Source organism: Sminthopsis crassicaudata, chromosome 2 (genome assembly GCF_048593235.1).
Source record: "Sminthopsis crassicaudata isolate SCR6 chromosome 2, ASM4859323v1, whole genome shotgun sequence".
Taxonomy (NCBI): domain Eukaryota; kingdom Metazoa; phylum Chordata; class Mammalia; order Dasyuromorphia; family Dasyuridae; genus Sminthopsis; species Sminthopsis crassicaudata.
In genome coordinates, this window is record NC_133618.1 from 337,417,830 (window position 1) to 337,442,400 (window position 24,571).

General features: G+C 38.9%; 1 protein-coding gene across 1 annotated transcript in view; it reads left to right on the forward strand.

Annotated features, from left to right (window-relative positions):
• The first annotated feature begins 292 nt into the window (after nucleotides 1-292).
• PLEKHD1 (pleckstrin homology and coiled-coil domain containing D1) overlaps nucleotides 293-24,571 on the forward strand; it is a 36,697-nt gene continuing 12,418 nt past the window's right edge. The window contains exons 1-7 of the mRNA XM_074290487.1: nucleotides 293-885; nucleotides 11,231-11,324; nucleotides 12,156-12,245; nucleotides 13,344-13,420; nucleotides 14,812-14,903; nucleotides 15,790-15,842; nucleotides 24,241-24,335. Coding sequence (XP_074146588.1) covers nucleotides 737-885; nucleotides 11,231-11,324; nucleotides 12,156-12,245; nucleotides 13,344-13,420; nucleotides 14,812-14,903; nucleotides 15,790-15,842; nucleotides 24,241-24,335 — 650 coding nt within the window. The 5' untranslated portion in view covers nucleotides 293-736. The remainder of the gene's footprint in view (nucleotides 886-11,230; nucleotides 11,325-12,155; nucleotides 12,246-13,343; nucleotides 13,421-14,811; nucleotides 14,904-15,789; nucleotides 15,843-24,240; nucleotides 24,336-24,571) is intronic.

The window sequence follows — 24,571 nt, forward strand, 5'->3', positions numbered from 1 at the left end:
CATCATAATGCACCTTGTGTCTCAGAGTGGTAAGGAAAGCGCTTTTTAAAAAATCAAAGTGCTTTATGAATGCGGATGGTTATTTCATTTAGGAAATCCATCTTCTGACCTACTGATAATGGGAGCAGAGAGAGAGACCTTCAGAGACCGGCTCAGGAACTGTGATTGGAAGATCCAAAGAGGCCCCTGACTTACCTTTTACTCCCGACCAATCAAAGGCCACCAGAATTGGGGTGTGTGCATGACGGCGGGGTGGGGACGGAGCGATAAAGGAGAGTTGTTTTGGTGCAGCGGGCAGCGGATTGACAGAGCTCAAGCATCTTTTCCAGAGCTCCCATCTGCAATCGGTCCCTCCACCTCCCCTTTTGCCTTCCCCATCAAAAAGATTTAAGGAATTTGACTTACTCCATTTCTTCTGGAGGGTGGCTGCTCCACCTTTTACTCCGTTCTTGGCAAAGCTCTGATCTCCCGGTGGCTGGCTGGTCGACCTCTTTTGCTTTAATGCCCCAGACGGTGAGAGGAAACCTTGCTCATCTCTGCATCCAGGAAACAAGTATCGACTATGACTTGAACAGCCTGAGGACTGATCCAGTCTGTAGGCTCTCCTCACTTGCCTCTGGCTCCCAACCATCTTAGACGTCGTTATTCCGAAGACCACAGTCTTCGGTCAACTCCCCGGAGCAACTAGATACAGGGAAGTTTTGGGGAGGGGAGGGGGAAATTCCTCTGAGATAAAATGTTCGTTTCCAAATCCAATTCAGTTTCTCCCTCCCCTTCCATGGAACAGGCAGAAGCCGATGCCCTGGACATCAGCACCAAAGTGCAGCTGTATGGCGTGCTCTGGAAGAGACCCTTTGGGAGGCAGTCAGCCAAGTGGTCCAGAAGGTGAGTTCTCGGGATGCTTGGGGCTTCAGGTGGAGTGAGAATAATGGAGGGAGGAGAGAAAGCTTGTTTTCTCAGTGGTGGAGGGCAAGTGAGAGGAGAGGAAGAGAAGGGAAGGGAGGAAATGGCTCTTGGTTTTGAGGAAAGCTTTCCTTGGTTAGACAATAAACTAGGAGTCAAGATACTTGACTTATTTCAAACTGAAATAAGTTTGCTTGTTATATGACCTTGACCTCACCTTTATGCAGTCCTCATTTGCCCCATCTGAAAATTGGTTTCAGCATTTGGAAATTTTTGTCCCCAAATGCTCTAAGTTACTAGAATGAAAAGACTATTAGCTTTCTGTTTAGAGGGTGTAAGGGAATTGATACTTTGATCCAAGGAGTGGTCCAAATGCAGACATTTATTTAGCTGTGAATTGGGGTCACCCCATACAGAAGGTTTGAGCTAACAGCAGTCTGCTTGGAGGAGATGGAAAGAGATTCCCTCATTTCTTTGAGGAGCTAGAAAAAAAAGTAAACTACTTCTGGATTTCACTGTTTTCATAAACCCCACCGGGCACCAATACGCCAGGCTCAGTCCATATTTGTGAGGGACAGCCTGGATAGCTAGAATCCTGGCAGCAGCTAGGGCAAATTTAGTTGGTTGAGAGGTAGTATACAGTCAGACTTTAAAAGAGGGAGAGTCAAGCAGATCCAGTCCTTCGGGAGAGATGGTAGTTTGGCCCTTCCCCGGAATTCCATTAGCCCAGTGCTCCAATGCCTTGCCCTCTCCTGGGGCCTATGTTCACCCTCCAAACCCCTCAGGGCCATGAATTAATAGAGGATCTGAACAGAGAGAAAAGAGAGGGGATGGTGATGGTGGTCTCCAGACCAGCATGAGGAGGAAATTTAGGTCCCTAGTTTCAGCTCTAAACTGGACGTTTCGATCTTTACTCTCCTCCCAAATGCCCCCAAATTGGGAATTTACCTCAGTCTTTCAAAAAGGCAAAGGATTAACAAACTGCAATAGTTGAAAGAATCTGCTTTTGAAAATAATGGTTTTAAAAGGCTTGGGATGGAGTAATATATAAACCTGAGATTAGACTACTTCCTCCCACCTTGACTCAGAAGGAGGGTCTGACGAGAAATCTTTGGAAAGCTAGATATGGGGCTAGGGAAAAGTCCTGTGGCGATTAAAATGAAGTAACCCTTTTAATCCCTGGAGGCAGTCTTTTTATTGACCATATCTAAACTGGATTAGTGGGGTGAATTTTCACCTGATCACTGGCTTTCCCTGGGGTTAAAAGGCCTTCTTATTGACATTTGAATGCAAAAATTAAGGGTGTTTTTGTTGCTGTTGTTTAGTTAGAGTCTGACTCTTCATGACCCCATTTGGGATTTCTTGGCAAAGATACTGGAATGGTCTTCTATAGGAAAACTGAGGCAAATAGTGACTTGCCCAAGGTCACATAGCTGCTAAGTGTCTGAGACAGATTTCAACCAAGGTTTTCCTGACCCCAACCCTTGCAAGCTATCCACCTAACTACTTTGGGGGGTAGAAATTTCCTCTGACTTTCAGAGGCAAAAGCTATGCTTAGAATATAGTAAAAAGGGAGGCATTTTCCAGGACATCTGGCATAGTTAACAAGGAAAAAAATCTCATCCCCTCTCCCTCCAAAAATTATTTTTTCATGCTGCTTATAGTCCTGGTGATACTTCCTCCTTTATAAAGCTTCAGCCTTTTGACCTTAGTCATGTTTACCCTCTAGGTTCCAATAATCTCAACTATCCTCTGATAATATAAAATCCACCAATTTAGGATTGGAACAGGAAATTCCTTCATTTTTCAGATGAGGAAACTGAGAGCTGGTGAAGTGATTTGCCTAAGATCACAGGTGGCAGAGCTGGGATTCAAATCCACAAACTGTAAATCTTGTTCATGTTCTTCCTACTGCACTATGATGCTTTATGATTTCACCAGCATTATGTCAGGCAGGAGAGAGGGGCCCCAGCACAGATAAACCCCAGGATTTGAACTCTTCTAGGGAATCATCCCACCACATGGACATCAGCATCCCATCAAGCTAAATTTTGGGAGAGTAGAGAAGAGTGAAAGTTTCTAATTTACAAATACAATCCTCTGGGATTTGGAAAGAAAATAAAAATCTTCCAAGCATTGCCAGACAGACTGGAGATAAAACATCCTGCCTCCCATTTGGTAAAGTAGAGTGGCTTACTCCCTTCCTTCCCTCCTTCCCCATAGGAGGCCTTAGTTAATTAGTGACCACATGACAATTGCCACAAGTGGCATCATTAGAACAATCGATGCCCTCTTGACAGAGCACTTGTCTTTAAAAGGTTCAGTACTCTGGTATGTCAAGGGAAAACATAAATAACTAATGGGACTGGATGGACCTGGTGGGCTGAGTTCCTCTTTGGAGCCTTAGTTAGTCCTCTTTTCTGGAACTGCTTCTGGCCTGGCCCTGTTCTTCCTTGGCTCCTGAGGATATGTTAGTGATCCAGTTAGGGAACCAAATGATGTGGTTAGTAGCAAGCAGTGCAGAGAGTTGAGGTGTGAGAATCCCCTTCAGGTTGGTGCAGGTTCAATGTGAAAGGATTCACAAATCTGAAAGTTTGGATGGCAAAAGGGAAATTTTATTGGCACTGAGAAGTCAATTCTGGCACAGAGATAAAGAGAAGGTGTTAATACTGAGAAGAGAATGTCTTCACAGTGGTCAGGCGTCCTGACAGGCAGCTGTGCCAAGGAGAGAGAGGTTCCTTGACAAGGCATGGTCCTGCTTTAGGCCTCTGCAAATGATTTTAAAATTGCCCTTTTTTATAAGAGATCAATTGAATGAAATTCCTTCAATGTTGTTATTGCCCCCACGCCCAGATTTCCAATAGAATTAGACCACTTAAGTTTGAGCTAAGTAGTTGTGGTCCTGGACTAATTTTCAACTCAATAGAGAGTATAGCTAGTCCTACCAAGAAAACAGAATGAAGCCACTTTATCTTGATTCCCTGAGGTAGGCCTCCCCTAGAGAAGAGTTTCTCAACAGTTCCCCCATGGCTTCCCTGCCAAAGTCAGAGGACAATTTCAGGGCCCCCCCCATCATTCGGAAAAAGTGAAAAGGTGATTGGACATTCATTGAGTTAAATTCCTTCTCCTAAAAACAGCAAAAAGAGAAACAGAGATAGAGAAAGAGAGACAAAAATAGAGATAGAGACAGACACAGAGGGAAAGACAGAAAGACTGAGAGACAGACAGAAAGTTCTTCCATCACTGTCTAAGCAGGTGGGCATTTGTGGGAACTGGGAGAGGGCAAACTGCTGAGGGATTAGTTTCTTTTGCAATTCATAGAAAGGTAAGAGACTATTTCTGAAATAGTGGGAAGGTTGGAGGAAATGCTGGGAATTTAAAATATAGTGAATTTATATTTGCATAATTTATAAAAACCCCTTGTAAAGGAAGGGACAGAATGTTTAGTGGAAAAACTACTACTGCATTTGGGATTCAGAGGACTTGAGTTCAAATTCCCATTTTTACTTCCTTTTCTACTTGATTTACATGTATTACAACTTCTTTGGACCTCAGTTTCCTCATCTATAAAATGAAAGGCTTGGACTCAATGACCTCTAAGATCCCTTCCAGGTCTGTTAATGCAGTTGTGAACAGCAGGAGAGGTGGGTGTGGTCTGGTAAAGAAACCCCAGGCAGAGCTTTGGATCTGCTCCTGCCCAAATCAGTGAGTCAGCAGACTGACTGAGGCTGGGCCAGCTGCAAAGCATTCATGAGTAAGCAGTTCCCAGAAGTCTCTGATTCTGCATTCCCCTCAGGTTCCTGAAGCCTCTTCCCAGAATCTCCTCGGAGATGGGAGCAGTAGACTTCTGTAGAACAGATGACAGAGGATGCACAGAAAGGGTCTGTTAATAAGCTGAAGTAGTATGTGAATGAAAAGCCCTCTTCCCCAAGGAAAAAGATGAGTTGAAATCTGTTATAGGGAGAAACAGAGAGGTAGGGGAAGAAAGACTTTTCGTCCCAGAAATTCTGATTCCAGCTCTAAGATTTAAATGACCTTTCTCCAGTTGCAAAACTGCAATATTGAATTTTTTCAAAGGACTATATAGGAAGGATCTGGATCTTCTTCTTCTTCTTTTTTTTAATTGTAACTTTTTATTGACAGAACATATGCATGGGTAAATTTTTACATTATCTTTTGCACTCCTGTTCTGACTTTTCCCTTCCCTCCCTCCACCCCCTCCTCTAGATAGCAGGCATTCCCATACATATTAAATATATTATAGTATATCCTAGGTGCAATATATATGTGCAGAACCGAATTTTGTTGTTGTTTTATAATAGGAAGAATTAGATTCAGAAGGTAAAAATAATCTGGGGAGAAAAACAAAAAATGCTCACAGTTTACACTCATTTCCCAGTGTTCCTTTTCTGGGTGTAGCTGATTCTGTCCATTGATCAATTGGAATTGGATTAGATATCCACTTCCATCAGAATACATCCTCATACAGTGTTGTTGTTGAAGTGTATAATGATCTCCTAGTTCTGCTCATTTCACTCAGCATCAGTTCATGTAAGTCTCTCCAAGCCTCTCTGTATTCCTCCTGCTGGTCATTTCTTACAGAGCAATAATATTCCATAACATTCATATACCATAATTTACCCAACCATTCTCCAATTGATGGACATCCATTCATCTTCCAGTTTCTAGCCACTACAAAAAGGGCTGCCACAAACATTTTGACACATACAGGACCTGGATCTTCTTATAAATTCCTTGGCCCCTTCTTAGGATATAATCTTAAAATTTTCTGAAGCCACTGGATTTTGTTTTTCCTTTCACCTTCTAAACTGCAGTCTTCCTTCCTCCCCTTCCCCTCCCCCCAGCCTCAATAAACATTGCTTAGAAATTTGATTTGTTCATGAACATAACAATACTAATATGATGGCTGATACTAATAATGGGCAGCTAGGTGGTGCAGTTGATAGAGCATCCAGCTTGTAATCAGGAAAACGCATCTTCATGAATTCAAATCTAGCTTCAGATAGTTAATAGATGTGTAACCCTGAGCAAATAACTTAACCTTGTTTGCCTCAGATTCCTCATCTGGAAAAGGAAATGGAAACCACTCTAGCATCTTTGCCAAGAATGACTCCAAAATGGGGTCACAGGCATGACTTAAAAAATGACTCAACAACAATAATACTAATAATAATTAGTCATTAATAGAAATAGGAGGCAGCTAGGTGGCCTAAGGGTTAGTATCCCTGCCAAAGTCTTTCCTTGTTCTAGTCTACCCTGTATTCAGTGACCAAACTGATCTTCCTAAAATGCAAATCTGACTGTTAACCCCTTATTGAATAAATCCCAATAGCTTCCTATTACCTCTGTGATTAAATATAAAATCCTTGACATCCAAAGCCCTTCAAAAATTACCCCTTATCATCTTTCCAGTTTTCTTACAACATATACTCCTCACATGCTCTTTGATCAAGACCTCCTTGCTGTTCCCCAAACAAGATACTCCCAAATCTGGGCATTTTCCCTGGCTATTCCCCATACTGGGAATTTTCTCCTGCCTTATCTCTACCTCCTGATTTATTTCAAGTCCCAACTAAACTCCCCCTTCTATAGGAAGCCTTGTCTGATTCCTCTGAATCCTAACATTCTTCCTTAGTAAATTATCCTATATACATACCTTGTTTGTACATAATTCTTTGCAGGCTATGGGTTTCTTGAGTGCAGGAATAACTGTGCTTTACCTTTCTATGTATCCCTAGCATTTAGCACAGTATCTGACACATAGTGGGCCCTTAACAGATGTTTATTATTATTGACTCTTGATACTATACTGGTTCAGCCCCCCTTGTTTCTACATGAAAATAATAATAGCTAGCATTATGTTATCTCAAAGGTATATTTATTCACTCTGAGGGCAGTGGAATGACCTAGACAACAGAAAAGCTATGTCCACCTGGGTGCTTTAACCCCCTAAAATTCAATCAGTTAACAAGCATTGATATGTTGGTTACTATATTCCAGGCACTGAGCTGAGCTCTGGGGGTGAGGATACAAGGACAGAATACACACTTTCTCTCCCCGCTTCCCCTCTTCCTTTCTCCCCCCTTTCACCTGTTCTCCCCCCTCTCCCTTTTTCCCCCTTTCCCTTTTTTTCTCTCTCTCCCTCTCTTCAAGGAGTTCATACTCTGATAAGGGAGGACAACATTTAAACAATTCAGTGCATATAAGAAGGTAATCTCAGAGGAAATGCAATAAAGGGAAGGAGGGAAAGAAGCGGGGAAAAAAATTTCTTGTAGAACGAGGGAATTTAGCTGAGTTTTGAAAAAAGCTGAGGAACTTCCAGTTGATCAATGATGGACAGAAACAACTACACCCAGAGAAGGAACACTGGGAAGTGAATGTAAAATATTAGCACTACTGTCTATCTACCCAGGTTACTTATACCTTCAGAATCTAATACTTAATGTGCAACAAGAAAATGGTATTTACACACATATATTGTATCTAGGTTATATTGTAACACATGTAAAATGTATGGGATTGCCTGTCATCAAGGGGAGGGAGTAGAGGGAAGGAGGGGATAATTTGGAAAAATGAATACAAGGGATAATGTTATTTAAAAAAATTACTCATGCATAGATACGTCAAAAAATTATAAATAAAATTTAAAAAAGAAAAAAGAAAAAAAAAAGCTGAGGAGGCCAATGGGGATAAAGAGGAAATTCATTCCAGGCCTGAAAGTGGGGGTGGGGAAGAGGACAGTTCAGTCAGTGCAAAGATACTGAGGAGTGAAGGACTATCATGTATTTTGTTTTTGCTATATTCCCAACACCTAGCTCAGTGTCTCCCACCTAATAGGAAATTAATAAATGCTTGTTAAAATGAATTTGGGGAATTGCAAATATAATGGCATCCATTCCAGAAATTGAAGCCAATCAGAAAATTGGGATGTGAAATATCAATCTCAGGATTGATTTTATATTATTTTAAGCAAAAACATGGGTACTTTGTCCACAGAACATTTTTTAGCTAGGATAGTTTCTTTGAACAATAAGCATTCGTATTATTCCTTATCCAAGGAAAAATCAGTGGCCTTTACAATGATAATGTTATTTTAAAAATTGTAATATTTTAAAAGGTATTTCCTCACAACCCTATGAGACTATTACAATGGGAGAGCAGGTTTGATAGATTAAAAATTACTAAGACACCCAGACTAATTTCTCTGAGGAAGGAGCTTTATCTTTTTTTATTAACGATTTTAATAATACTTTATTTTCCAAATACATACAGAGGTAGTTTTCAACATTCACCTTTGCAAAATCTTATGTAACAAATTTTTCTCCCTTCCTCTCCCCTTCCCAAAATATAAGTTAAACATGTGTAGTTCTTCTAAACATATTTCCATATTTGTCATACTATGCAAAAAAAAAAAAAAAATCAGCTCAAAAGGGAAAAAAAAAAAAAGCAAACAATAACCACCAATAAAAAGTGAAAATACTATGCTTGAATCCACATTCATTGGAGTTTTACTACCTTAAAAGCAACCAAGGAACATCAGGGAACTCTGATCTGAAGAGTTTGTCTGATATTTGTAAGACAAGGATTTTCTCCAAAAGCAAGGTAACCCTTTAATCATTATTTGGAACTAACAAGCTTTTGCTGGGGCTCCAGGCTCTGAAACTCTCAGCACACTTCCTGCATCTGACTGAATGAGCAACAGATGCCTGAGTAGAAACTTGTGACTCTAATGGAGCCCATGCCAATATGATTGCCTCCATTTTATTGATGAAAAAACTGTGCCTGAGAAATAAAGAAATTTATCCATGGTCACATAGCTAATTTGTCAAAATTAGGATTCAAATGCAGTTCTTCTACCTCTGAGTCTGGCTCACTGTATCATACTAATCCCATGGCCATCCCTGGGACAAGTCCTGTACAGGAAAAAATATTCATCTTTGAGTTTTTCATATCTCTTGGGGCGAAAAATAAAGAAGACACACATTCTCTTTGTCCCTTTCCCTCTCCCTCTGTCCCTCTCCCCCTCTCTCTCTCTCCTTCTCTCCCTCTCCTTCTCCTTCTTCTTCTCCTCCTCCTTCTCCCTCTCCCTTTCTCTCCACAACTATTTAAATACTTCCAAGCTCAAGTTCAACTCCTCCATAAGTCCTTCTTTTACCAGTCACTCCAGTCCTCAGAGATAGGTCCCTTTTCTGCCTGGCCCTTCTCATATGCCATCTTAGATTACAAATATAACCTGAGTGTCAAATGGGGATCCCAACCCCCTATACCCTTGCCAGTCAAGACTGGGTTCTGTATTTGGAACATTCCTAATAATTCATTTCATTAGCTTGAGCCCCTACTCATAATCTCTTTAGGCAAAAATTAACATAATCTAGTTTATTTCTAGAATGGTTCAATCAATTCAAATGTTTGCTATTAACCAAGGCAAACATTTATAAGCATTTTTAACATAAACATTTTTTATAAAACACATAAGGAGATAAATGATCCTTGGACTCAAATCCATTAACAAGAACAAACCCTAGCAGTTCAAGGTTGACTCTCATTAATCTTCCTACAGTATACTTATGGCATATATAGATTCTGGATACATGTCTGTCAGCCATTTCACCTGTTTCAGGTGACTGCTGTTTCCACAGCTGCTATCTGTCTCTCCGATGTCTCTGCAGCTGCCACCTGTTATTGCTGCCAATTGTAATCCTCTGGTTCCACAAGTCTGCTCTTATCTTCTCTTGGCCCAGGAAGTTTTTTCCTTCTCTGTCCTCATGGTTCCTCTATTGACTTCTTTCCCAAACCCAGGAGCCCTTTATCTCCTAATCATTCCTGCTTGGTTCTTTCTGCCATATACCTTTGGCCTACAGATTTTAGGAAAATGAAGTGTTTTGGGTTTTGGTTTTTCTTTTCCCTATCACCACCATGTACTTTGTAGTATATTCTGTATTCAACCAACCTGTCTGATTCTTGCAAACTAGAAGAAAAAACAAAAAGGAAGGAAATTTTCTATTCCTGTTTTATTATATTACTTATCTTTTTGTTAGTCTCTACATTGACTCTCTTATTAGATTGCAAGTGCCTGAAGAGCAAGAATTCTCTCATTTTATTCATGTATTGCCCACACTTTCTAGCACAATGCCCTGCACATAGTAGATGTGTGATAAATAAATGTTGTTGGTGATAGATATGAATGAGGACATAAAGGAGAACTGAAGTATAGCCTGGAAAAGCCAATCTAGGTTTGAGACATTATGTGGATCAGTTCAAAATTGCCACTCATGAACTCCCAACAGTGTGTTTACTTTTTTTTTTTAGTAATGAATTTTTTAGAAGTTATATATTGAATTTATTATGTACATAAAAGGATGACCAATCTGAATATAAATAGATTTTTGGTATCACATATGATTTTCCTTTTTCTGTTTTTTTTTTTAATTCCTTAACTTTTAAAAAATGTTAATATTTTTCCCAATTATACCTAAAAATAATTTTTAAAGTTCTTTTTTTACAATTTCAAGTTCCAAATTTTTTCTTAACCTCTCTTTCCTCCATCACTGAGAAGGCAAGCAATTTGATAAATGTTATATGTGTGCAGTCATGCAAAACATATTTCCATATTAGTCATGTTATAAAGAAAAAGTCTGTTTATTTTAGCAATTCAGAGAAGGCATTTGTTCAAAACAAAGAAATGAAATTTAATTAAATAGTTAAATAAATTACATAGAATGATCCCACATGCACAAATAAAGCATACTTTTCAACAGATTTCATATGAGCAGTGAAAATATCTGCCTCATTTCCATTTCTGTCCATTGCTCTAGGCTTTTATCCTGTGGAACCAAACAGAACAAAGTGAAACCCTTCTGCACATGATATCCTTAAGTATTTGAAGATAGCATGTCCCCTAATTAATTTTTTCTCCAGGCCAAAAATTCCCATTTCTTTCAGTTGGTCCTCATGTGACATGGACTGAAGGGGTTTTTTGCTATCTTGGTTTCCCTCTACTGGATAATTTCCAGCTTATCATTTTTCTTCTTCAACCATGATTTTAAGATTCTCAAAAGTTCTAGGCTGTCTTTTAGGGGACGAAATATTAATAACCTACTAGTACTTGAATACATGGTGCTTGGGGGTCCAATGCAGTCCAAAATTTATGAAGTGATTTCTACTGAGGGCTAAGATGGTATATGGTGTTAATGGAACATCTCCATAATTCACTGTAGCATCAATCCTACACATTGTTTTGCACTCAAATTATTTTCTTGATTCTCTTTCCTTCACCTTGCACTCTCCTTCCTGCTCTCCACTTCAGGTTTTTCATCATCAAAGAGAGCTTTCTGCTTTACTACTCTGAAAATGAAAAGAAAAGCTTCGAAAGCAATAAGTATTTCAACATCCATCCTAAGGTGAGGCCATCAGCATTTCATGCTTAGAGCCGGGGTGAAATTGGGGGCTTAGAGTGAGAAGAAAAATGATTTAGTAGGAAAGCAGTAAAGAGCCTATTTCCTGGGTTTTCACAGCAATACCTTTGCAATACTAATAGCCTTCAACAGATCAAGTGTCTTTGTTTTGTATTGGGTAAAGTGAATTTGGTTATGGGTAGGATCTTGTAATTGAAGGAGTTTGAGATTGAGAAATAATGAAACCTCTGAGAAATGCTATCTGTCTTACCTAAGGAATAATGTGGGCAGCCAAATCCTCCTAAGATAGGGAATTTGAGCAGGGGGCTGTCATAGGGTATATTAAACTTCTTCCTCAGGCCCCCCTTTTCAATTTCAGTAACCTCAATCCTGTGCCCAAAGGCCCCTCTATCTGTTTTCTAGTCTGGAGTCCTCAGGGCAGGGTACTACTACACATTTCTTTTATCAAATTTATTTATTTTTAATACACATTGTTTTATGAATTATGTTGGGGAGAAAAATCAAAGCAAAAGGGAAAAACCATGGGAGAGGAAAAAAAATAACAGAAAAAAGAATCAAACATAGCATGTGTTGACTTACATTCAATCAGTATTGATTGAATGTAAATAAGTAATGAAATGTAAAATTTCACTAAAAAAAAAAAAAGAAATAAAAGTAAATAAATAAAGAACTCCATAGTTCTTTTTCTGGATGTAAGATAGCATTTTCTATCCAAAGTCTATTAGAATTACTTTGGAACTACTATGTTTCAATAGAATACCCCAATCAGTCTGATTCTGGGGCTGAGGTGGATAATATATTCTGGTTGTTCCTCAGGGTGTCATACCTCTGGGGGGCTGTCTCGTGGAAGCCAAAGAAGAACCCAACATGCCCTATGCGATGAAGATTTCTCATCAAGACTTCCACGTGAGTAAAGCTTCCACTTCCTTGGCTTTCCTGTCTAGTAAATATCTAGGACCAGTTCCCCCTGTGACACTCTTCAGATCCACAGTTCAGGGATAACTCAGGCAATGCCATTGGCCTCTATCTGTTCTCAAAAGGTACCCACAGGATTTGTGGTCCATCAATTTTCTATGTAATAATTAGCTGAGGACTACTGGTGGATTAAGGAAGGGCTATGACCCTCTCATTCTCTTTCTTTTTTGGGATACCAAATAAGATGGGTCAGTGACCCATCTTGGGAACAGACAACATTACCAATATTTCTTGTATTTTGAAAGCTGTGGAGGAATGTGGGTGAGGATCAAAAGTGTTTATTGCACATATTTATCTCTAAGAGGAAATCAGATAGGAAAAAGAAAATGTGTTGTTCTCTGCCTATGTAAACACCATTGAGGCTGTTGTGGATAGTGGAGTAGTGTTAGGTTTTAAAAGGTGTGTTTACAGTTCCAATGATCTTGTGATGAATGAGAGCTATCTATATCCAGAGAGGAGGGAACTGAGGATGTATCACAACATAGTATTTTCATTCTTTTTTCATTTTTTATGTTTGCTTGAATTTTATTTTCTTTCTCATTTTTTTAACTTTTTGATTGGATTTTTCTTGTGCAGCAAGATAATTGTGTAAACATATATGCCTATATTGGATTTATGTATATTTTTATCATGTTTAACATATATTGGATTACATGCCATCTAAGGGAAGGAATGGGCGGAAGGGAAAAATTGGAACACAAGATTTTTCAAGGATCAGTGTCGAAAAATTACCCTTGCATATGTTTTGAAAATAAAAAACTTCCATTTAAAAAAAGGTGTGTTTACAAGGATTTGAGGCACTTTGAGAAAGCATAGACCAAGCAGAAACAGACCCTTCTGTTAAAAGAGTACTCACTGTGTAACTATTTGGTTACTGTCCCTGTTGAATGCAATGACCTTAACTTTCCACACCAATATAGAACAAAGGAGAGCTAACGGAGACAATGATGCTGAGTACTTATGATGTGCACTGACCCATATGAGCCAAACTCAGTGTCTCCTTCTGTCCTTGCTTTGTTTTTCCCTCAGGGTAATATTGTGCTTGCTGCAGAATCAGAGTTTGAACAGATCCAATGGCTGGAGATGTTACGAGAGTCTGGCAAAGTGTAAGTGTCTGGGACAATGGAGGAAGAGAGTGTCCAGATGGGCAACTTTGGGGGAGGGAAAGCAGAAGGCCTTGTGGAGGAGAAGCTGGGATCTGCTCACAGGGTCACTGCCCAGCCTGCCCTCCTTACCACTCCTAACTCCACCAAGTGGTCCTCGAACCTACAGGAAGTTGGAGAGGTGGGGTGCTATGGATGAAGGTGGAGGCAGTAAGGGAGAGATTAAAAAAAGCTTCTCAGGGAGAGGAGGAGACTGGAAAAGTCAGTGGCATAAGAGGAAACAGAGAATTATCCTCTTTTGCCATTCAGAGAAATTCCAGAAGCCACAGATCTTCAAAGACTCTAGATACCAGCATTTGACACACCTGATCCAGCTGCCTTCTGTCCCCATGGATGAATAGAACCATAATTAGAACTTTATTATTTTTTTTTGCCCCTGGCCATGATCACAAATGATTCTTGGAATAAATGGCATAAAAGATGGCTTCATGAAGGTAGGGAAGAGAGAGATCCTAACATACAAATTCAAGGTCACTGCTAGAAGAGTGCTATTTAGAAGAGAAAGGCAGATATCATGGGAGCATGGAACATTTGAGGGGGAGGGGTGAAAAACAGTCTGCTGGTACATCCCATTTGGCAGCATAAAATACTAATTATTTTGCTAACTAGACACTAAGCCTTATTTTTATATTCAGCACCTTAAGACAGTTTCAAAGTAAGGCTATTTGAGTTTATCATTGAATGGTTCTAGAGTCTCATGTCAAGGTTTCCAACAAGTTATCTTTATCTGTGTTAGCCTGAGCTAGGGTTTTTATGTGCCTGTTTCCTCATCTGTAAAAAAAGGATAATAATAGTACCTACCTCAGATGGTTTTCATTTGTGTTTGAGATTGAACCTAGGAAGAACTAGGGTTAGTGCTTTCTCAGTCAGTCAAATGCTCCAAGTCATGTTATACTCCAGTTCCAACATAGCCCCCTCCTCTCTGGCATCCTTAGATTGAGAAGAATTTGCAAACTTCCAAGTCTATCTTCATTTAAATCTCCCAGTCCTAATTCCTCACTACTCAGACCAAGGTCAGCTTGAAAAAGAATCTCTTAACCACAGTGTCTAAAAGCCTTAGTACAGTTTTCTATATTTATGTATTGCTTATACTGGGAACACAATGCCATAGATTTACCATCAGTTACCTTGATGGACTCACATCCCAATTCTGGGTACTAGGTGAAATATGCAGAAGATATTAGCATTAGCAAGATGACATTCTGAAAGAAATAAGGTGGACATATGCAAAAAACAGGTCTTTTTTTTTTTTTTTTTTTTTTTTTTTTTTTAGAAAATAGTCTTGGACTTGTTTCTCTTTCTCCTCTCTCTTCCCATCTGCTCTCTTTCCCCAGGACTTGGAAGAATGCCCAGCTGGGAGAAGCCATGATAAAGAGTCTAGAGACCCAGGGTCTGCAATTGGCTAAGGAGAAGCAAGAGTATTTAGGTGATGCTTTGATTTATGTGATGGTTTGGAACTGGACTGTTTGCTGTAACTGCACAAGTTATGATCATAGTGGATGTGTATTTGGTGTAACAGTGACAACAAACTATAATAACAATATGGGCTACATGGGCAAGGAAAACCCAAAAACTAGTCTTAACTTTGAGCACTTTCAAGTATACTCAGATACTATCTTTAATCTACAACAAAAAGATGATTTTCCACTTGTCTCAAAACACAGATAGGGAAAGCTACCCCATTCCCACCCTTGCCTGAACATGCTTTGCGCCACAGTTTCAAAGTAAGGCTATTTGAGTTTATCATCAAATGGTTCTAGAGCCTCATGTCTTTCCAACAAGTTATCTTTATCTGTGTTAGCCTGAGCTAAGGTTTTTATGTGCCTCAGTTTCCTCATCTGTAAAATAAGGATAATAATAGTACCTACCTCAGATGGTTTTCATCAGGATCAAGTGAATTGATGCTATGCAAAGCACTTTTTGAACCTTAAAAGCACTTATTTTTACACAGAGAAAAAAAAGTAAGATCTAAATGATTGGTCCTTCCTCAATGGTTCATCAGGCTTATACCCTATTTTTGACCTGCAAGGATGGTGGCTAGATCTATTCTCTGCTCTCCCTCCCTAGATCAAAATAGAGAAAATAAGGAACAAATCAGGAGAACATGCTCAAGGCCCAGGTCTGGTGGGCTGTTTAAGGGATTTGGTTAGCCCTCTAGTTAGAATGAACATTAAGATTTAGAAGTTTTCTCCAACTCTAGATCATGTAATCCTGTGTTTGCCTCTGGGTCCATCCCTGTACACCATTATTATCCCACTTTTGTTTAAGAGTGTGTATATTTTTATCATATGTACCTGTGCTTGCTCTGGCAGACAAATTGATGGAAGAAACTGAAGAACTGTGTCTTCAAAGAGAGCAGAGAGAGGTAGGTAGTTGCTGTGGTTATGCAAAATCCCTCTCTCTCAGGCCTCTAAATCTATGAAGGCCTCTGCAGCAAAGTTCAAATATTTTCTTGGATGGTTTTAAGCACTAAGAGTCTCAGGTGTGCAATAACCCAGGTTAGAGGGGAGTAGCTAGTAAAAGGACTATGGTCAAAATGTCTTTTAGCACCTCCTTAGAAGAATATGTTAAATACACTGCACTCTTGTTTTACTTTTATGAGCTATCTGAGAGATGAGAGCAAGGGGGAGGGAGGGAACAAGGGAGTAGAAAGTAAAAACAACCAGATCTAGACTGCTTTCTTAGAATTAGAACTATATGACAATGCAACGGGCTGGTTTGATAGATAATGAGATCTCCATCACTGAAAGTAGAGGCAAAATCATCCATTCAGCAAATTTTTATTGAATGATCAATATATTATTCAAGGCAATAGAGGGGAAAGAAAGAAGGAAGCAAGGAAGAAGGGAGGGGAGGAAGGAAGCAAGGAAGGGAAGGAAGGAAGAGAGGAGGGAGGGAGGAAGAGGAGAGAAAAAGGAAGGGCAGAAGGAGGAAAGGAAGGAGAGAGGGATGCAAGGAAGAAGGGAGGGAAAGAAGGAAGGGAGGGAGGAAGAGACCTGGATATCATGAAGTTTATATGACCTTCATATAAATGAGGAAAAATGAAATATGTACACAAATATTTACGATGCAAAATAAAATGTGAAAGTGCATTAAGAGAGGCATAAAAGGCTGTGAGAAGGGATGACACTAAATGATGCAATAGATAGAGCACCAGCCCTGGAATCAGAAGGACCTGAGTTCAAACACAACCTCAGACATATAATACTGACTTGCTGTGTGACCCTAAGCAAGTCACTTAATCCCAAGTGCCTACCCCCCAAAAAAAATTAAACAGGTATGGGAGGATTTATCTCCAACTATGTACATCTGAGCTTAGATGGCATCTAAGCTGGACGATCATCTCAATTGGCTATCAAAGGGCAAATTCTTGCACTGAAAAGAAGATTGGTTCTAAATGACTTCTGAGAGTACTTCTTAATTCTACTTTCCAGAATGCAGTTCAGAAAGCAACCAGGCATTTGCCTATAAAGTAACTGTACTATTTCTACAAAATTTATAGCTGGCGACCCCTAGAAATTGTCAAATTTCCAGCCCAAGCTCTTCTTAGAAGCTTGTTCAAATAACCCAGGTAGAAAAGATCATTGGCACTATTATGCAAGTGTCAATGAGGGGCAGGATTTCCAGGTCATGGGTGGGGAGCATCAGTCATGAGAGGTCCTTTTGCTATTTTCTTTCTTTTCTCTTCTTGTTCTTCCCACTCACTCTCTGAGCAAAAGAGAATGTTGGTCTTGAACAACTCTCTTGAGGCCCAGCCCTTTTTAGGCTGACTTATAACCCCTAAACCAGTCTCATTTGTTCTTTGGTTAAGGTCTGGCTTTTGGTGGTACCACCTATTAAGTAGATAATATGCCCCATACTGAGCCCTGAAATAGAAACAGCTAGTGGTACAATGGATAGAGTTCTAGTCTTGGAGTCAGGGAGATCTGAGTTTAAATTAGGCATTATACTTACTAGCTATATGACTCTGGACAAGTTATTTTCTGTCTGCCTCAGTTTCCTTAACTATAAGGTGGAGATAATGATAGCACTTACCTCACAGGCATGTGAGGATTAAATGAGGTAATATTTGTCAGATCATTTAGCATAGTGTTGGCATAGTATGAGCTATATAAATAATGCTTATTCCCTTCCTTCCTTCAAGTGATCGAGAAGCAAAGTAGATCGTAGCCTGACAGATAGATGTGTATGATCCAGACACCTTGGCAGGAGGAGAGACAGTCTTATCTATCAGAGTTACAAAATCTGGGGCAGCAGCAAATTTAGACAGAACATCTAGGACTCATGGCATAGAATGAGGGCAGCTGTGGCCCATTTCAGAAAGGCCCCATTTAAAAACATACTGAATGAGAGCTGTCTGAAATGGACTTCCTATTATGTAGTTTTAGAGTATCAAGTATACTAACCTTAGGTCCTGAGGGTGCCACAGTAGGTTATCAGTCCACTTATCTTGGGATAGGAAAGAAATGGATAAAAGTTGTGATCCTATATGAGCTTTTCTTGGCAAAGATACTAGAATGGTTTGTTATTTCCTTCTCCAATTCATTTTACAGATGAGAAAACTGAGGCAAATGGGTTTAAGTAATTTTCCCAGGGTTGCACAGCTAGTAAGTGGATTTGATCTTCCTGACTCTAGGCCTAGCACTCTGTCCACTGTACCACCTAGCTGCCCTTCAGGATACTAGAAGTTCCTCAATTCCCAAATTGCCTTGCCTCAGCTCTCAAGGTTCCCCAGAATAGACAATTCATTTTTGTGAATTCTAAGAACTTTAAAAATGGTTATTGAGGGGCTAGGAAAAATCACAGGCTTTAGAATTGAAAAGGACTTCAGTCAAAATTTTGTCTGACATATACACTAAAGGAATCTCTCCTACCATTCATTCTCCCCCCAAAAACCATGTCTGATGGTTTCTGCTCAAAGACCCCTAATGAAGGAAGCCTATCACCCATTCCACTTTCAGACCATTCTATTTCTTAGTAAGTTTTCCCTGGTGGTAATTTGCTTGTTGTATCTCTGACCCCCTGCTCCTGGTTCTGCCCTCAGGTCTCAAACAGAACAAGGCTTCTGTTAGCCCTTCAGATATTTGAACATGCTTTTTGTGTCCCCTCTGAGTCTTTTCTTTTCTAAACTTAATGTTTCCAGTTCCTTTGACTAATCTTCAAATGATCCTCTCCCTCTGCTGATTCTTTCCTCTGGGTGCCCTTCTTAAGCCACAATGCCCAGTGTCCTGAGCACAATACAACAGATAAGATCTGATAAGGGCAGAATACGGAAGGATTGTCAGAATTCTGAAAGCAATGCTTTCAGCTCCAAATCATATTCCCCAAGTCCTCCTTCTGATTCATTTTGAGTTGTTTTTACCTTTAATCAACTTAGATCTCTTTCAAATAGCTAATTGTGCCTCTCCCATCCTGGCCCAGAGAGTTGGAAGCCACTGAGAAATGTGTTTGTTGTTCTTGTTACAATTGTCATTCCTAACAGTTCTCCTGCATGTTCTAAGATATGGATTTTTAGATTTTTTTGGAAGTTAAAGAGCAAATTTAGAGACCTTGATACTATGATATTGCTAACTCACATTTAATTTTTTTAAGTTAAATTGATGAGTAAATAGAGATGAAATACAATTTATATCAATGTATAAAAATAATTTTAAAAAATAGGACAGCAATGTTGAAGGTATATATTGAGGGATTTCTATTTTACATGTGTTAACACTTTGTCAGGGCTCTCCCAGCACTAATAGTGGTCATTTGGTCCCTAGAAGTCAGATGCTATTACTTCCAGGGATCTTAGGAGTAACTTTGTGTGTACTAATCCCATTAATATTATAATACACAAGGCCCCAGTGGTTTGCTTTCCCTTAAAAAACACCTTTTAGACTCAAGAAGTTCTTTAATATAAGAATTCACAATTATAAAAAACTAGAAAGCCAACAAATAAGCATAAAATAAATACAAAAGATATATTAAAATTAGAAAAGAAATATGTAAACTAGAAATAAAAAATCATAAGGTTGATTTTTAGAAAGTGATTCTTTGAAAAGATTAGCTAAAGTTTTATTAATCTGATTAAAAAGGAAACCCCCCCCCAAAAAAATAATACCAAAAAGTATTTAGAACTTATTGCCCACAGTTATATGCTAACAAAATTGGAGGTGATAAAGGGCCACTGGAGTTTATGGAGTGATGGGGGGGGGGAATGAGAGAGAAAGGGAGAGAATGTGCATAAAAATCTATGGTTTAGGATAAAATCACTTCATTGGTTGAATAGAGAATGGAATGGTGTGGGGAGAGAATTTACTCAGAAGCTATATAGCAAGAATAATAGTTATAAAGTGAAATTTCCTCACTAGGGTAGGCTGCTGCTGAACTAGATTCAGTGCTTAGCCACTGAACTATTGCCAAACTAAATCAGGAGATAGGCTGCTCTGCAAAGGCTGCCTGTCCCAGAGTGTTCTTTGTAAAATGCTTGACCCTGGGCATTCACTTCATTTGTATCCTAGTACTACTCTGCATTTTACATTGCCAGTCTCTCCTAATTCCCAGACCTCTTGTTGACTCCCAGATGAACACCAAGTCAAAGAGAGACCCATGTGTTCACAACCTTCCTCGAACTTCCCGGCTACTCCCAGGTGAACATCAGGTTAAAGAGAGCGACTTCCTCCTCCAGAGAGCTTAAATAAGGTCTATGAGGTCACACGCACAGCCAATGAGAGGAGACATACCCATTAAGAAGCTACCTCAATATGGCTAGAGTTCCCAGCCATGAAGCAGTCTCTTTCTGTACATAGAAGTTACTTCATTTCCACTTTGTACCTCCTGGTTGCACTGAACGTGTTTTATCTGCCCCTTACAGATTTTCTTAAGGCATGTTATTTCTAGTAGATGAGACATTCTACTGGATTTCCTGGGATCATTCTTTGGTGGGCAGTTCTTACCATTTTCATCTTCTGGCTTTTTTCATGGGAACTGTCATGATATTCCTTCCATTAAAGCAATGTCCATTAGCCTAGGAGTGGCAGAAGCCTCTATTAATATCTTAGAGGTTTGTCACCTTCAAGTCAGACTTAGGAGAGGTACAGGCTCTTCTTTTCTACAATGCTCTGGTTCAAAGGTGTTTTTTTTTTTTTTTTTTTTTTTTTTTTTTTTTTTTTTTCCGAAAGGGAGTCTATTTTTTCCTAAACCTAGTCAGTTAAGTTATACTTCCCAGATTTCTCTTGGATATTATGCAGATGATTAGTTGGCAACAGAGGTTTTAAAGCTAAATGTCCTGGGGAAAGCTCATTCATCCTGTATAATTGAGATATTCAGACTTCAAACAGTGTCTAAAGTACAGAATAATTTTTTAACATATGAAAGGACTTTTTTTTTTTTTACATTTACTCATCTCTTAATCTTATAAAGTCTTCAACTTCTTAGAAGTCTTAACAGAGTACAACTTTACAAATGGTTAATTGTGTAGGCCTCCACCTTTCTGTTTCTACCATCAACCATCTCTCTGGAAAAGGTCTTTGAATACTTTTGGGAATGAATATCCTGCTAAGCCTAAAAATAAGCACATTAAATTAAAAGGGTAGAAGGAAAGGAGTTGAATTCAGAAATAGTGAATACTGTTCATGAAAGGTATTCATGAATACATGCTGGCAATTTTTAAAAATCCTTTTTACAAAAATATGGAATGCTTAACACTCTTGCAGAATACTTCAGAACCCTAGAAAGCAAGATGGCACAGTGGAGAGAATGATAGATTTGGTCAAGAGAGTTTGGTTTGAATCTTTGCACAGCTACTTAATACTATATGAACTTGGACAAGTCATTTCTTTCTGAATCTCAAGTTTCTCATTTGCACAATAAGACTTTGGAATAGGTTATTTCTAAGGTGCTATCTAGTTCTGGGTCTGGCACCCAATAAAACTTCCCTCAAGCTTTTTCCCTCATTCTGAGACAGCAGTGTTTAATCTCTCTCTTTTTTTTAAATCTCAGAGTCCCTTTATGCCCTTGATAATTATAAAATATCTCACATAGCTTTTGCTTATGTAGACTACATTTATCAATAATAATTGTGTTAGAAATCAAAATGGATAAAATTTTAAAATATTTATGTATTCCCTTAAGAGAACAATAACAATCCTATTTCATGTTAACATATTTTAATGAAAAATAACTATATTTTGCAAAACAATAAAATTTAATGAGACTAGCATTATTTTACATATTTTTGCAAATTTTTAAAATTACTATTATAATAGAAGATAACTGGTTTTCTATATCTGATCTTGCATTTCATCTGTTGTAATATGTTTGACTTGAAGTCCATGAAAAAAAAAAAAAAAGAACTGGCATTATAAAGATATGTAGTTAGAAAAGGAAAAGGCATCTAAATAGTCAAATAACTTTTTAGTATTATTACAAAAATATTTTTTTACATCAGAAATGCCCTGAAAGGGTCTTAGGTGGTGAGTACTTATTGCTCTAGAACACACAGCTGAGCACATGGAAGTCTTCAATAAATGCTGCCCACAAGTTTCAATCGGGTTCAACTCTTCATGACCCCATTAGGGTTTTCTTAGCAAAGATACTAGAACGGCTTGTCATTTCCATTTTTAGCTCATTTTACAAATAAATGCCTTGCCCAAGGTCACATAGCTACTAAGTATCTGAGGCCAGATTTGAAGTTGGGAAGATGACTCTTCCTAACTCTACGTCTGGTACTTTATTCATTGCATCATTTAGCCCCCAATTAAAGACTGATTGATTTATTGATAATAGTTGCAGTTCATGCTGTGTCTGGTAGCTAGGTCAAATACCCTTGCACCTCTCTAAAATGTGCTGAACTCTGAACAATTGAAAAGTTAATAATTGTACAGAAAAACAGATATTAAAACATATCTCCTTTCTGTTAACAGAGAGGTAGAAAGACTGACTACTCAGACAGAATCTTGTGTGTATTAATTTTGATTAACTATTTTTCTTCTATAACAAAGGTAGAATCTGCATATGATGCTTGGAGCACTTCAGTAGTACAAACAGTTCATTTTGATTTGTGTCTTCTCCTTGTGCCCATCAGAAATACATGACTAGACCAAGCAAGACAAATCATGGAATTTTGTTTTGAAACTACAGTTTGCAGTTACTGGTCCCCAACCTGTATTGCTGGTCACTCATTGGCTCATTTTACATGTCTCAACACTAGTCTTCATTCCTGAATAACACGCTCCCAAAGCTCACTGCTGTTTGGACAATCTTGTTCTTACTCCCATATGTCTCTGTTTCCTGCATTCCAAAAATGGTGGGTAAAAAGTATCTCCAAAGAGCAAAGGAAAAAGAGATCCTTGAAATCTGCAAGCCCAGGCAATAAAATTTGCCATTCCTGGTTTTTTGCCTTGTGAGAGCATCTATTCCTCACAGAAATGAAACCCTATTGTAGAAACACCTGCTATTCTTTGTTACAGGGTGGGGGAAAGGCAACAAGTGGTATATCTAGAAATGACTGGTATAAAAATGACAAGGTTCAATAAAACTTAAGAAGTAAAAAAATTTTATGATACTATAGTTTCAACATTGTATAAAGACTTCCTCTGATATATTTTAATAAAAACAGGAGGCCTTCTGATCTTTGCCTTAAAAAAGTTTTAAATGGGGGCAGCTAGGTGGCACAGTGGATAGAGCACCAGCCCTGAATTCAGGAGCACCCGAGTTCAAATCTGGTCTCAGACACTTAACACTTCCTAGCTGTGTGACCCTGGGCAAGTCACTTAACCCCAGCCTCAGGTGGGGGGGGAGGAATCTTTAAATGGGGAAAATCAACATTTCAGTGGCTTACAATAGCTCCTGCAATTTCTCTAAGAATGTAGTTGTGTTAGTTTCTCCAATTAAAAAAATGCTGGGATCAATTAAACAAATGCTAGGATAAAAAAAAAAAACATCAACAATGAAAGAGACATTGTGCTGGTCCTGGGATTATGAATACAAAAGTGAAATAGTCTTTGCCTTCCAAAGCTTTCATTCTTTTAGGGGGTAAAACATAAAATAAATATATGTACAAAAAAATATATATATACAAGATATTTTTGGCCAAGGTCAGCTCTAACCTCTGGGGGAATCAAAGTCCTATTGAAGCAGATGATTTCTGAAGAATCTTTTCAAGAATTAAGCCTGGAGCCAGGTCATATAGGATTGTCATTTCTTCTGAGAGAAGTCCCCCATCCCTGAAACCCACTCTGTCTCCATCTCCTAGCTTCCCTGGCTTCCTTCAAGTATCACCTAAATTGTTAACTTATACAAGAAGCTTTTCAAATTCTCCTTAGTTTTAGCACCTTCCACCTGAGGTTGCCTTGGGATTATCCTGAATATATCTGGTTTGTGCATAATTGTTTACATGTTGTTTCCCTATTAGACTGTGAGAAATATGAGAGTGCAAACTAGGTTTTGTTGGGTTTTGGGTTTGGTTTTTGGTTTTTTGGATTTTTTTTTGCCTTTCTTTGAATCTCTAGTACTTGGCACAATTCTGGCATATACTGTAGTAGGTTTCTTAATAAATGCTAGTTAACTGACTGAGAGATAGAGAACAAGAAGGAATGGTCCAACTTGATAACAAGCCAACCATGCCAGTATCATTTCCATTCATGGAAGTTTCCTCAGATCCCTAGTTGATGACATCACACAGAGAACTAATCTCCTCCTCCTAGTGGATTAAAGAAGGACACAAGAACTTGAATGGATTTTGCAAAGAAACTCCCCTTTTCCTCTTTGTTTCTTTTTAGGAGCTTGAACGACTCAACCAGATCCTGGAGGCTGAGAAGCAGCAGTTTGAAGAAGTGGTTCAGGAGCTGAGGATGGAACAGGAGCAAATCAAGAGGTATTTGGTGGTAGTACCCAAAAGGATGGAGGAAGAACATATTTGGAGGGGAAGAAAAAAAGGGAGACAAGTCCCTTCTCCTGACTCTAGACAGAGTAACTGTCCTAGTTCCTTATAGTTCATAGATTGTAGATAGAGTTCATTGAGTTGGAAGTTTCCTAGAGCAAGCTCCTTACTTTACAGGTAGGGATTGAAGAGGGCATGTTTGAGATAGCTGAATACCTTCTGCTTGTGAA